Source organism: Anabrus simplex, chromosome 1, assembly GCF_040414725.1.
Source record: "Anabrus simplex isolate iqAnaSimp1 chromosome 1, ASM4041472v1, whole genome shotgun sequence".
NCBI classification, from domain to species: Eukaryota; Metazoa; Arthropoda; class Insecta; order Orthoptera; family Tettigoniidae; genus Anabrus; species Anabrus simplex.
Genome location: NC_090265.1, coordinates 1,780,945,804 through 1,780,961,250, shown reverse-complemented (window position 1 = coordinate 1,780,961,250; position 15,447 = coordinate 1,780,945,804). Strand labels below are relative to the sequence as shown.

The window sequence follows — 15,447 nt, the reverse complement described above, 5'->3', positions numbered from 1 at the left end:
CAGCCGAGTGTCGCCTATCGGGATATCGTTCCTGGTAGTGCCTCGCACGGGTTTTGTCTTGCTTCACCATAAATGAGGATAATGTCAACGCATTCCTTTGTGGAAAACATGCTGAATGGCAGCAGAGATCACACTCAGGCCCTAGTCAGCGGATAATGCACAGAGAACAAGGTGAATAACAGGGTCGTTGTTATTGTTTGAATGTGACAAATGTGGGAATGTGTTTACGTATTCAGACATCATATGTACTTACTCCTCGGCGTTACAGCCCTTGTAGGGCCTTGGACTCTCTCACGATTGTAGCCCAATCTTCACGATCTTCTGTAGGCCTCCTCAATCTTTTACCATTACCATCAGTCCGGCTGTTTTCCCGGAACTGCATTTAGGCTGGAAGTAATTTTCGAAATTTGTTCTGTTTTTAAAAAGTTTGATAGAGCTATACAGGACTCATAATTTGAAACCTTTTCGGGCCCTTTAGCCCTTCAACTTTAGGCACATATAAGGAAATCACTTAATTTTACGTTTTTGTTGTATGGGGGCCGCCACTTTATCTGTTAAAAATGTGTTCAACATTAAACACAGTTACGTTCCCTTGAAATAATTATTTATTAATACGTTTACCTTAAAGTACACACTAAAAGAAATATTTCGAAAATAAATAAAAGTCAATTGCAGGAAATAATATCTTCTGGTGCATGTACTGTACTGGCGTAACTGTAGGTCGAACACTCCAGAAAAATATTCCAAGGACCATCTGCCTCACCCAGAGTTCGATAAAAGGAACGCCTCTTCTGAAAAGAAGAACACAAAGGGAAAAATTATTGTCATGTGCACAGAGACCTTATTGAAATAAATAAATAAATAAATAAATAAATAAATAAATAAATAAATAAATAAATAAATAAATAAATAAATAAATAAATAAATAAATAAATAAATAAATAAATAAATAAATAAATAAATAAATAAATAAATAAATAAATAAATAAATAAATAAATAAATAAATAAATAAATAAATAAATAAATAAATAGATAGATAGATAGATAGATAGATAGATAGATAGATAGATAGATAGATAGATAGATAGATAGATAGATAGATAGATAGATAGATAGATAGATAGATAGATAGATAGATAGATAGATAAATAAATAAATATGTTTCGCTTATCTCGATGACTTTGTCTTACAGGGCAAAGGCACGTACAGGGGAATCACGGATCTTATGTAAACTTTTCACAAACCATCAATGGACAAAGAATAATACAACGGTCATACAACGGTAAAAACACTCCTTTCGGAGAATAATTCATGCGACCTACAGAAAGCGTTAAGTCTCGCACGTTTGAATTGACGTGCTTGGATACTCAGGACTGCGGCACGAGCTGGGTTCACTTGTCGAATGACCGCACCTCTGATCATTTTTTTGCTAGTTGCTTTACGTCGCACCGACACAGATAGGTCTTATGGCGACTATGGGACAGGGAAGGGCTATGAGTGGGAAGGAAGCGGCCGTGGCCTTAATTAAGGTACAGCCCCGGCATTTGCCTGGTGTGAAAATGGGAAACCACGGAAAACCATCTTCAGGGCTGCAGACAGTGGGGTTCGAACCTACTATCTCCCGAATACTGGATACTGGCCGCACTTAAGCGACTGCAGCTGTCGAGCTTGGTGTGATCATTTCTATTCCGTTAGTAATTGTAACACGACGTGCAAGTATTGTAGCGGCATTAAGAGAATGTACTGTAATTCCTGCACTGATTGTGGGCCAATAAAGGCAATACAATAAGATTACTATGGCGAAAACAAAGGTTAATCAGTACAACAAGGCACGTTACACACGAAAGCAAGTTTTTCGTAGTTTCTGCAATAAAGAATCTCGTGGTAGATATGCTGCAAACACAAACCACATCTAACAAAGCGAGCATAAAGTATTCAATCAATCAATCAATCAATCAATCAATCAATCAATCAATCAATCAATCAATCAATCAATCAATCAATCAATCAATCAATCAATCAATCAATCAATCCTGATCAGCATTTAGGGAGACGTCCAGGTGGCAGATTTCCAATCTCTTGCTTACCTGTTCCTTAAATGATTTCAAAGAAATTGGAAATTTATTGAACATCCCCCTTGGTAAGTAATTCCAATCCCTAACTTTCCTTCCTATAAACAATTATTTGCCCCAGTTTGTCCTCTTGAATTCCAAACTTTATCTTCATATTGTGATCTTTCCTACTTTTATAAACGCCATTCAAACCTATTCGTCTACTAATGTCATTCCACGCCATCTCTCCACTGACAGCTGGGAACATACCACTTAGTCGAGCAGCTCATCTCCTTTCTCCCAACTCTTCCCAGCCCAAACTTTGCAACATTTTTGTAACGCTACTCTTTTGTCGGAAATCATCCAGAACAAATCGAACTGCTTTTATTTGGATCTTTTCCACTTCTTGAATCAAGTAATCCTGGTGAGGGTCCCTTACAATGGAACTATACTCTATTTGTGGTCTTACTAGAGACTTATATGTTCTCTCCTTTACATCCCTAATACGACCCATCCAGGTAGCAGGTAGGTACCGTCTTCGGAGGCAGCCCTACCCAGGGAGTGGCGCCCCTGCCTATGCGAGTCCCAGAGCACACTGACCCTGTGTGTAACATCTGGTATGGGTGCCAGCTCAGGGTTACGAGTGAAGACCTCAACGGCATCTACGGCGGAGAAGGTGGACTTCGGTACGTTTGAGATGGCGGAAGAGGCAACCCTGGACTCTGGGATTAATACGAGTAAAATTTAAAGAAACCCGACGACCACCGGTATAAGTGGGCCCCCTCTATAAAGGGCCAACAGCCTCCTAGGAGGGTGGATGAGCGAGTGGAGAAAAGGGCACCCTCTTGCCCTTGGGGTAAGAAATCACCCCTAAATGCGGATGAACTTATTGGATGTCAACGGCATAGGATGCGGAAGGCAAGGGAAAACTACCGCATTAAAGACTCTTGTAGTATCCCTAGTCCCACTGGACAAAATCCATGTACTGTGTACGGCTGTTCCTGAGAAGAAATTTAATTCCAGAGTACTACGCCCACATTCGGATCTCCGGGTGGGCGCTGTATCAGAAGAACTATGGGATGTGAAGATTGAGCGGAATGGGAAAAAGAAGACATCTCAACTGTTGAGGATTGGTACCTGGAATGTCAGAACGATGAATGAGAAAGCTAAACTACAGAATGTGAAGAGGGAAATGGAGAAATACGATATCAGTATTTTAGGATAATGCGAATTGTGGTGGGAAGGAGAAGGAGAGCTTGTATCTGGAGATTACAAGATGATTTATAAAGGAAGAGAACACAGGCAGGGAGCAGTAGGACCATTGGATAGAAAAGTTCTAGATAGTATTATAATTAAGGTGATGCCTGTAAGTGATAGGGTACTGGCAATCAAGATACAGAGTGACCCTGTTGATACACTGATCATTCAAGTATATATGCCTACAATGGATGCGGACGAGGAAGAGGTAGAACGGATTTTATGAGCAGATAGAGGAGGTGTTTGAGGAGAATGGAGAAGGTCCAGTAAGAACTGTAATGATGGAAGATTGGAATAGTGTAGTGGGAAGTGAAGGACAGAGTAATGTGGTCGGAGATTATGGTTTAGGGAGAAGAAATGAAAGAGGAGAAAAGCTAATTGATTTCTGCAAGAGCCTTGACCTTCGGATTGCTAACACCTAGTTTAAGAACCATGAACGGAGGCTGTGCACATGGAAGAGTCCTGGTGATACAGCCAGATATCAGATATATTTTATTATACTCAATCAAAGGTCCAAAACCAGCATCAAAATGGGTAAAACATTCACTGAGGCAGATACAAATACAGACCACAACTTGCTAGTGGCAGATATAACACGACTGAGACATATCAGAAATAAACACGCTGGAAGGAAGTGGGACGTAACATAATCGGGTTTTATATAAGAAGGACTGAAGAAAAGTTGGAAAACTCGAGAATGAGTATGATGAATCACAGGAATGGCTCACTATGAGAACTGCAATAGTAAAAACCTTAGAAGAAGAAGTAGGTAAATTTGGAAGGAAAATAAATTAAAAAAAGGAATGGATAACGAAGGTGGTGTTAGATAACATGGATGAACGGAGAAAATGGAAACATTACTCCTCAGATGAAGGAAGAATACAAAACAGAAAACTAAACAATGAACTGAGAAGGACAACTGACAAGGCCAGGGAAGAATGGATGAAAAACCAATGTGAAGAAATAGAAAAGTTGGGAAAGGAGGGAAAAATAGAAAAGATGTATTGAACAGCAAGGAGCTTGATGAGAAGTCCAAGGAAGATAAGCATACAAGGAGTAATGAACAAACACGTCAAGATGACATCAAGTTTAGAAGAAAGTAAGGAAGTGTGGACGTAATATATGACAGATCTATATGATCATAAAGCTGATCATAGAAAAATGATACTGGAGGATGAGCAGGATTGCGTCGAAGAATCCAGAGTACCAAGCATAGAAAAATGGGAAGTGGAGAAGGCAATCCAGGACCTAAAGAAAGGAAAGCTCTGAAGCATTAAAGTCTTTAGGGAATGGAGGAATAGTTAGACTGACCAATCTGGTGAACACAATATACGATATAGACATTTGGCCAGAAGATCTTCTTAGGATCATTATGGTTCCCTTACCGAAGAAATTTAATGCTAAACAATGTAAAGACTATAGAACAGTTAGTTTTACAGTAACCAAGATAGTGCTGAGAAGAATAGAAAATAAAATAGAGGAGAATATGGGAGATGACCAGTTTCGTTTTAGAAAGGGAAGAGGAACCAGAGATGCAATTGAATGCCTAAGGAAGATCGCCGGAAGTATGTTAGAAGTGAATAGGGAAATGTATATATGTTTCATTGATTGGGAAAAAATCGTTTGACAGAATGAACTGGTGCATTCTGATGAGGATTCTGAAAGATATTGGTGTAGGAGTGAGAGACGGATGTTGCATGTCACCGGCTCTGTTCAATATATATGTCGAAAAACGGATACAGGAGACCCTGGAAAAAGCAAGAGGCGTTGTAGTGGGAAGAGAACCAATAAAGACAATAAAATACGCAGACGATGTGGCGGTATTATGGAATCAGAAAAAGATCTACAAGTCATGTTGGAAAATATTGAGAGAGTGGGCAAAGAGTTTGGAATGAAGATAAACATTGGGAAGTCTAAGGTTATGAGAATAGGAAAAGTGGAGATTGCTGTTAATATAACACTAGTGGGAAAGAAATTGGAACAAGTAAAGTCATCAGATACTTGAGAAGTTTGTTGACATGGAATGGAAGCTGTATAGAATAAATAAGAAGCAGAATATCTATGGGAAAGAAGCCTTCGGAAAGGTGAGAGGGCTTTTGACATTTAAAGCAATCCCTATTGATTTAAGAAAGAGGTTCACAAAGTGTTTTGTGTGGAGTTTAGTATCATATGGAGCTGAAACATGGATATGAAGAAAGAATGAAACAAAGTATTTGGGAAGTTTTGAAATATGGTTGTGGAGAAGAATGACAAAAGTGAAGTGGACAGATAAAGTGAGAAATGATGAAGTGCTAAGAAAAGCGGGAGAGAAGAGACAACTGATGAAAATGATAAGGAAGAGGAATATATCCTGGTTGGGTCACATACTACGTAGAAATTGTCTTCAACAGAGGGCGATGGGGGGAAAAAATAGATGGAAGGAAAAGAAAGGAAGAAGAAGGTTTGGAATGTTATCAGATGTCAAACAAGGCAGAAGCTATGAACAACTGAAGCAAGATGCTCAGGACAGGGAACCATGGAGGCTGTCCCGTTGATAACTATCTCAAGCCAGATTCACAGAAGAAGAAGAAGAAGAAGAAGAAGAAGACTTACAGTGATCCCTGTACCGGGAGGTACACCTCAGTCCCGTGCATTTACATGAAGCGCCTTGAGGAACGGTATCCATCACATAAAACTTGAAACAAGTAGCGCAAGAAGTTGAGACGTTAGTCGACAGATGTCACTTCTAAAGTGATAGAGTAGTGTGGTATTTTAAGGTTTTCTAAACTGACTGGATTTCTTTTATTTTTTGGTTTAGCACAGTTGGCAACACTTCTAGCTCTTCCCGCCAACTTGGGATCTCAACCAATAGAAAAATTCATGTATTTATTTTTCTGTCAATCATATGCTTCTTGTAACTTATCAATTGTCCAATAAAATGAGAGGGTGTGTCCAGTTTTAGTCCAGAGCCTTCTCGAACCTTCCTCTCGGGTATAAAAGCTGACGCCTTTTCGAGTTAACTTGTCTTATTGATCGTCGTGTTACTGAGTGTGTGTGTTAAGAGAGGAGGTGGAGGCCTTGTACATCGGCAGGCAGAACATCAGATAAGGAAATGGCCACCATTTTTATATCAGTAGTTACCACCTCAAGCTGACTCGAGGGGAAGTTTTCCAATCTTTAACTGTGTAACAGTCAATTTCCTAAAATATAAACTTTCTTCCTTCTCATGTAAAGGTTCAAGCAAGTCAAAAGTACTTCAACTGAAAACAGGGGAGAGAGTGCGTTACCCTCTCGAGTTCCCCTTCAATTAATCTTGAGGCGACTACGATTTTGTAACTGACTTCACTATTGTAAATTGTAATTTAACTTGTCCATCTAGTCACCTCAGTAGTTTGGGATTAGCCTCTGCATCGTCGGGCCACAAGCCCAAGTAGGGTTTTAATCTTTGTTTTCAAGGAGCGCAAGTGTACGCCTCCATACATTTTTGAGTTTGGGGCCAGGAATTGAACCTGTTGCTTCCCACCAAGGCCCGGTAGAATGAGTATTTCTATACTCCTGTAAAAACTTTTCTACTAAGTGGTTAAACTGTTGAGTGTTGAAGACAGTGATATCTGTTTGAACTATTAAATGTAGGTTGCGCCTAGAGAGGCCTGAGGGTGTAAATTTTGTTGAGCAACGACGCTCTAATCTCTTATCTTGAAGGTTGATTTGAGTAGGCTGTAAGGGTTTGGAAGCGCAGTCTATTTGGTTGAATTATAGACCATAGAGGCTCTTTTCTTGTAATGTAACAGATATTTGTGTAATATCCTGAGAACGAAACTGGGAGATTCGTCTCCTTGACCACCAGCCTCAACGCTATGTTATTGATGTAACGACTTCTGTAAATAGGAAGCTCAAATTTTAACGAACCTTTTCTAGGTTTTTCTCTTTTTCTGTTTTGTACCAAACCATCTCTGTACCTGAAATCTTGTTGTTTTGTTGAAATTTAATGTTTGAAAATAAATATAACCTTAATTTTAAAAGCTGCAGTTTGTCTCCCCTCCCTTTCAATGTTTATATAGTACTGGCAGTAAAGGACATCAAAGAATAATTTGGAAAGGGAATCACAATTCAAGGAGAGGAAATAAAAACCCTGAAATTTGCCGATGATATTGTTATTTTATCTGAGACTGTAGAAGATTTGGAGAAAATACTTAATAGTAAGGACAGAGTCTTGGATAAGAAGTAAAATATGAAAATAAATATGTCCAAAACAAAAGTAATGGTGTGCAGTCGTACGAAGTCAGGCGATGCAGGAAATATTAGATTAGGAAGTGAAGTCTTAAAGGAAGTGGATGAATATTGTTACTTGGGTAGTAAAATAACTAACAATGGCAGAATTAAGGACATAAAATGCAGACTAGCACAAGCAAGGAAGGACTCTCTTAAGAAAATAAATTTGCTCAGTTTGAAGACATTCGTGTGGAGCGTGGCATTGTATGGAAGTGAAACATGGACGGTAACTAGCTCAGAAAGAAAGAGAATAGAAGCTTTTGAAATGTGTTGTTACAGAAGAATTCTGAAGGTAAGATGGGTAGATCGAATCACGAATAAAGAGATACTGAATCGAATTGGTGACAGGAGAGCGTTGTGGCTAAATTTGATGAGAAGAAGAGATAGAATGATAGAATACATATTAAGACACCCAGGACTTGTGCAGTTGGTTTGTGAAGGAAGTGTAGGTAGTAAGAACGGTAGGGGTAGACCAAGGTATGAATATGACAAGCAGATCAGAGCAGATGTAGGATGCAGCACAGGATAGAGTGGCACGGAGCCTGCATCAAACCAGTCTACGGACTGGTGACTCAAACAACAACAACAACAACAACAACAACCTGATGGTAAAATACTGAACCAAGGAACAGTTGGTAGAATGAGTTTGTTGCAGATAGATACTATAATAGTGAACCAAGGAACAGTTGGTAACAGTAAATCAATCAATCAATCAATCACTACTGATCTGCATTTAGGGAAGTCGCCCAGGTGGCAAATTCCCAATCTTTTGTTTTACTAGCCTTTTCTTAAATCATCGCAAAGAATCTCCCATGGAGAGTTATTCCAATCCCTAACTCCCCTCCCTACAAAGGAATATTTTCTCCAATTTGCTTTCAACTTTATCTTCATATTGTTATCCTCGCTACGTTTAAAACAGTGCTCAAACTTATATTTCTACTAATGTCCTTCCACGCCATCTTACCACTGACAGCTCGGAACATACTACTCAGATGAGCAGCTTGTCTCCCTTTCTCGCAAGTCTTCCCAGCTCAAACTTTGCAATATTTTTGTAACCCTTCTCCTTTGTCAGAAATCACCCAGAACAAATCGAGCTGCTTTTCTTTGGATTTTCGCAAGTTCTAGAATCAAGTATCCCTGTTGAGGGTCCCATACACTGGAACCATACCTTAGTTGGGGTCTTTAGATTTATATGCCCCCTCCTTTATATCCTTACTACAACCCCTAAATACCATCATAACCGTGTGCAGAGATCTGTACCCTTTATTAACAATAATATTTATGTGATTACTCCAATGAACATACTTCCTTATATTAACATCTAGGTACTTACAACGATCCGCAAAGGGAACTTTCACCCCATCAATGCAGTAATTAAAACTGAGAGGACTCTTCCTATTTGTGAAACTCACAACCTGACATTTAATCCCATTTATCATCATTCCATTGCCTACTGTCCATCTTACAACATTATCGAGGTCATTTTGCAGTTGTTCACAATCTTGTAACTTATTTATTACTCTGTATAGAATAACATCATCTGCAAACAACCTTATCTCTGATTCCACTTTTTTACTCACATCATTGTGTGATAGTACATATATCACACCCCCGAATTATATGTAGAAGTTAGAGATATTATTGTCAGTATTCGATTTTTTATTATTATTATTATTGCCATTATTATTATCAGTATTTCATTTGTATATTTTCCCATTTATATTGGTAAGCTGGAAGATATCCACATATGTAGGTATGAGTAATTTGTTTTGCACGAGTGGGAAAACATTGCTTTAATAACTCTGGTAATTTGGTTGAGTCATGTGGATACCCCAGTGTTTGTTGTGATGTACTTGTGTCGGGATATTCAATGAGTCATGTATATATCCCAGCCTGATGAGATGAGCTTGTTGTTGTATTAGGAAAGTTTGGTGACTCATGGAATATACCCCAGAGTTTGTTTATCTCTTGGGAGAAAGGAGAAGTTCAGGGAATGTCTTGACAAGAGGTTCACTCATGATTGGCTGGCAAGCACCAATCCAGACGTATCATCTGAGAGGAGGAGGATGTTGATGTCTATAAAGGTTGATCATACGGCGGCAGCCGGGGGGATTGTAAAGGAACGAGAAAAAATTGCAGGCCAGTAAGTTTGACATGCATTGTATGTAAGCTTTGGGAAGGCATTCTTTCTGATTATATTAGACATGTTTGTGAAATTAATAACTGGTTCGAGAGAAGGCAATTCGGTTTTAGGAAAGATTATTCCACTGAAGCTCAACTTGTAGGATTCCAGCAAGATATAGCAGATATCTTGGATTCTGGAGGTCAAATGGACTGTATCGCGATTGACATGTCTAAAGCATTTGATAGGGTGGATCATGGGAGACTACTGGCAAAAATGAGTGCAATTGGACTAGACAAAAGAGTGACTGAATGGGTTGCTATATTTCTAGAAAATAGATCTCAGAGAGTTAGAGTAAGTGAAGCTTTGTCTGACCCTGTAATAGTTGAGAGGGGAGTCCTCAGGGCAGTGTTATCGGACCTTTATGTTTTCTTATATATATAAATGATACGAGTAAAGAAGTGGAATCGGAGGTAAGGCTTTTTGCGGATGATGTTATTCTCTATAGAGTGATAAATAAGTTACAAGATTGTGAGCAACTGCAACGTGACCTCGAAAATGTTGTGAGATGGACAGCAGGCAATGGTATGTTGATAAACGGGGCTAAAAGTCAGGTTGTGAGTTTCACAAATAGGAAAAGTCCTCTCAGTTTTAATTACTGCGTTGATGGGGTGAAAGTTCCTTTTGGGGATCATTGTAAGTATCTAGGTGTTAATATAAGGAAAGATCTTCACTGGGGTAATCACATAAATGGGATTGTAAATAAAGGGTACCAATCTCTACACATGGTTATGAGGGTGTTTAGGGGTTGTAGTAAGGATGTAAAGGAGAGTGCATATAAGTCTCTGGTAAGACCCCAACTAGAGTATGGTTCCAGTGTATGGGACCCTCACCAGGATTACCTGATTCAAGAACTGGAAAAAATCCAAAGAAAAGCAGCTCGATTTGTTCTGGGTGATTTCCGACAAAAAAGTAGCGTTACAAAAATGTTGCAATGTTTGGGTTGGGAATAATTGAGAGAAAGAAGAAGAGCTGCTCGACTAAGTGGTATGTTCCGAGCTGTCAGCGGAGAGATTGCGTGGAATGACATTAGTAGACGAATAGGTATGAATTGCGTTTATAAAAGTAGGAAAGATCACGATGTGAAGATAAAGTTGGAATTCAAGAGGACAAACTGGGGCAAATATTCATTTATAGGAAGGGGAGTTAGGGATTGGAATAACTTACCAAGGGAGATGTTCAATAAATTTCCAATTTCTTTGAAATAATTTCGGAAAAGGCTAGGAAAGCAACAGATATTGAATCTGCCACCTGGGCGACTGCTCTAAATGCAGATCAGGATTGATTGATTGATTGATTGATTGATTGATTGATTGATTGATTGATTGATTGATTGATTGATTGATTGATTGATTGATTGATTGATTGATTGATTGATTGATTGATTGATTGATTGATTGATTGATTGATTGATTGATTGATTGATTGATTGATTGATTGATTGATTGATTGATTGATTGATTGATTGATTGATTGATTGATTGATTGATTGATTGATTGATTGATTGATTGATTGATTGATTGATTGATTGATTGATTGATTGATTGATTGATTGATTGATTGATTGATTGATTGATTGATTGATTGATTGATTGATTGATTGATTGATTGATTGATTGATTGATTGATTGATTGATTGATTGATTGATTGATTGATTGATTGATTGAAGGTAACTACAACCAGTGACACTGTATAAGAGAACTACAACTGAGGCACTGTACGAGAAGGAAGTAGTGCTGATACACGGTACTGGAGTGACACGGCTGCAATGGACTGGACTTCAAACGTTCGTGGAAAGTGGCTGATCAACAAATTGTGGAGGGCGCACGCATTAAGTGTTGTTGTACTTGTGGAGGTCTGGCATTATATGTTGGTGAAAGCTATCTCAGACTTTCCATAATTTATGTTGAGGATCGACAGACGTGTGTATATATCTTTACAACAAGTGTTAAAATATGTGAACACAGTAGTACAAGGTACAGTATCTGTGTGATGTGATAACTGCCGATTATGAGAATCGGTAAGTCGAATTGATATAGAGACAGTGAAGGGTATTTATCTTCATACATGTACGTTGTTCATCGGACTATCTACAAATGGTAGCTTAGTTCTCGCTTCCGTTTTCCCACGATTTTCATTATTGTTGTTGTTGTAAATATGGAGTCTTCCAGCAATATTTTATGTGTGTATTATATGTATAATGTTGTATGTTGATGAGGTGCTCATGCACGGAATTTGTTCAGAATATAGTTAGCTATTTTAGAATCAGTGTTATTGATGAACCTAGGTGCAGTTCCTACCTAATTAGTCGTTTTCAGGAGGTTAGGTAAGGCCTGCAGCAGATGTACCAGTACGCAGCATTATGTACACGCCCTGGGATATACAGTTTATCATGCTCTTATCTAAATTCGAGGGATCCATTCTGGTGAACTCTGGCGCCCATACTACGGACATTTCGGTTAATTATGCTTATTAATTTTATTAAGTTTTTGAGTAATTTTAGTTATATATTTTATTCATGATTTTATTTATTATTATCATCAAAAAGTTACAATTGACATATATATAAGAAACATAAGGTCCAATAATACTGCCTTGAGGAATTCCCCTCTTAATTATTACAGTGTCAGATAAAGCTTCGCCTACTCTAATCCTCTGAGTTTTATTTTCTAGAAGTATAGCCACCCATTGAGTCACGCTTTCTTCTAGACCAATTGCACTCATTTTTGCCAATAGTCTCCCATGATCTCCCCTATCGAATGCCTTAGATATGTCAATCTCAGTTTGTTACAGATAGATGCAAATGTACTCAACCCATGAAGAGTTGGTAACAATCAGTTTGGCATATGCTGAATTATAAAATAATTTCATAATTAATTATGCTCACCTTCTGTCAGTGGAGGTCGACATCCGTAATATACTCTAGCGAAGTTCGCCGAGAGTGGGTTTCCACATGAGAAGCCGCCATTGTGGTGAATCATCGCATAATCATCACAATTGATAGAGCCGTCCCCGTTACAGTCCTGAAGAAAAAAAGAATGATTCGTATTACTTCCAACATGAAACATTTCAATTCAGTGTTTAAGACAAGTTCATGCATTTGTATAACATTACATTATGTTTGTAAAGCAACGTCATTCGTGTACAAAGTACGACCGATCTTCCTTTCCTACTTCCTTTATTAATAATGTTATTTGTTTTACGTCCCACTAACTACTTTTTAAGGTCTTTGGAGACACCGAGGTGCCGGAATTTAGTCCCGCAGGAGTTCTTTTACGTGCCAGTAAATCTACCGACACGGGGCTGTCGTATTTGAGCACCTTCAAATACCACCGGACTGAGCCAGGATCGAACCTGCCAAGTTGGGGTTAGAAGGCCAGCGCCTTAACCGTCTTAACCACTCATCCTGGCTACTTCCTTTATTAGCGGGACCACTGATCCTATTCTTTGCGAATCACGTAATAAGGGTAGAGTGCCGTTACAACTAGACTCGATCCAGGTCCTCTGTGTGAAAGGCAGATGCGATATTCTTAGAACGCTAGGTTAGGTAAATAAATAAATAAATAAATAAATAAATAAATAAATAAATAAATAAATAAATAAATAAATAAATAAATAAACATTGGAGTGGGTGAACGAATCGTATCAATAAAATTTTGTTACATATTTTGTCCCAAAGGGAGGATAATAATAGCTTTTACGCAAATTAAGAACATAATGAACGGTAAATTCATAAATACCATTATCACTATTTATATACACATACTTTGCTACATTACGACTATGAATTCTACTACGTCATAGCGCTGCAGTATGGCTTTTGTTCTTGTACGGTAACACTTCTGTGTGTGAAGTCTTTGCTCACTTGACTTCTTTGAACTTCTTTACTTTGCTTTGTTTGTTGTTACTTGGTGGAGCGAGTTGTTGAATTATGCCCATAACTCATTAATTAATATAATTACTGGTCCAGGGATCATGCTATTTTTCTTCCAACAAAAATCATTTTTTTGTTACTTACGATATAATTTTCACCTCCATTTTCCCGTTTGAACTGCCCGCGCTAGTCATGATAGACAAAAATATTCACAGACATAGCACTTCCACTCGTCGGTGCGAGCCCTGGACCTCAGGAAGGAAACAAAGTCGGCTCGATGAAGCGGTATGCCACAGGGGAGAGCCATAGTTATGTATCCTAGTAATCTGTCTTTAGCCTATTAATAATACTTAAAGAAGTAAGGTTTTTGTATGCAGTGGCTAATCTCAGGAACTACTGGACCGATTCTAAAAATTATTTTACTAATGTAAATATTTGTTATCCCTGAGGGACATGGGCCGTATTTTATTTTCAAGAGGGGGGCACGGGGTGGAAGATATAAAAAATAGGCTAATATAGGCAAAATATCGAATTTGTCGTACAAGGACGAGGCAAAGCTCAATTTAAGCCCCTTGACGCAAAGAACAAAACTCGGTAATCCCCAAGGGCCCGAAAACCATGTTTAAGGCCCGAAAACCAACCGTTATAGAGATATTGGCACCACACTACTCCCGCTCTAGGAATCCGATAAAGTAATGAACTGCCATAACCATGGCAACGTCAGCTCCAGTATTCTTACAGCAGCGAAATTACAGTATCTACAATATATCACAAACACCTAACATGTTACAGACATGAAAATTGGCATTTGGAATCTCCTTTAAAAACAAAAGAACCCAAATTTTTGTTTTCAGAAAATCCACTTAAGGGGAGAGTGGGAGGGGGGAGGGTGAAAAGTGAGGAAGGAATTGAATTCCTTATATGAAGATACATATATCTCAGAAACTGAAGATGTTACAGACGTTAAAACTAGTACTTGGAATCTCTTTTCAAAATAAATGACCACTTTGTTTTGGAAAATGCACTTAAAGGGGTAGAAAGAATTAAAAGATTGGCTGAATTTTTAAAATGAGTATCTACTTCTTTTTCTGCCGCTTTTCTCACACATGTGGAGTTGTGGGTGCGAACTGTGTCGCACATGTGGATTTGACCCTGTTTTACGGCCGGATGCTCTTTCTGACGGCAGCCCGATGTGTAGGGATGTAATTACTATTGCCTGTTCCGGTTGTGGTTGGTAATGTGGCGTGATGAGTGAATATGAAGAGGAGAGTCTTGGGACAAACACAAACAACCTAACCCCGAGCCAGAAGAATTAATCACACGCGATTAAGAACCCCTACCCAGCCCGGAATAGAACCCGGAACCCTGTGAACCGAAGACCTCAACGATGACCACTCGGCCAACGAGTGGGGAAGATTTTAAAACAAGTCTGTCTACAGTATATCTCATAAACTTAACATGTTACAGAAGTGAAAATTGGTATTTGTAGTCTCCTTTAAAAATAAATAAACACGTGCTTCTTGTTTTCGGAAAATCAACTTAAGCTGGAGATCGAAAATAAGTGTAGAAGGAGTGGAATTCTCTTTATGAGGATACTTATATCTCAAAAACTATGATGTTACAGAGGTGAATATTGGTGTTTGGAATCTACTTTAGAAATAAAGAAAAACATTATTTTTCAACATAAAAGTGGATTGTTTCTCACACACAGTATTCCATGTCGCATGTTCCAGATTTAGCTCTGCCAGTAGCCTGGTCATCTTAGCCCCAAAAGGCAATACCATAAACGTGGTTTACAAAGAGGTTTTGGGGTAAATGAGATGCAATTT

The 15,447-nt window shown here is 38.6% G+C and overlaps 1 protein-coding gene across 1 annotated transcript in view; it reads right to left on the bottom strand.

The window, feature by feature from the left end:
- Positions 1–587: 587 nt before the first annotated feature.
- Positions 588–15,447, bottom strand: part of LOC136883237 (lysozyme) — a gene marked incomplete at its 5' end in the record, with an annotated part of 464,330 nt that continues 449,470 nt past the window's right edge. The window contains 2 exons of the mRNA XM_068229762.1: positions 588–791; positions 12,632–12,767. Of these exons, the coding sequence (XP_068085863.1) occupies positions 760–791; positions 12,632–12,767 (168 nt within the window). The remainder of the gene's footprint in view (positions 792–12,631; positions 12,768–15,447) is intronic.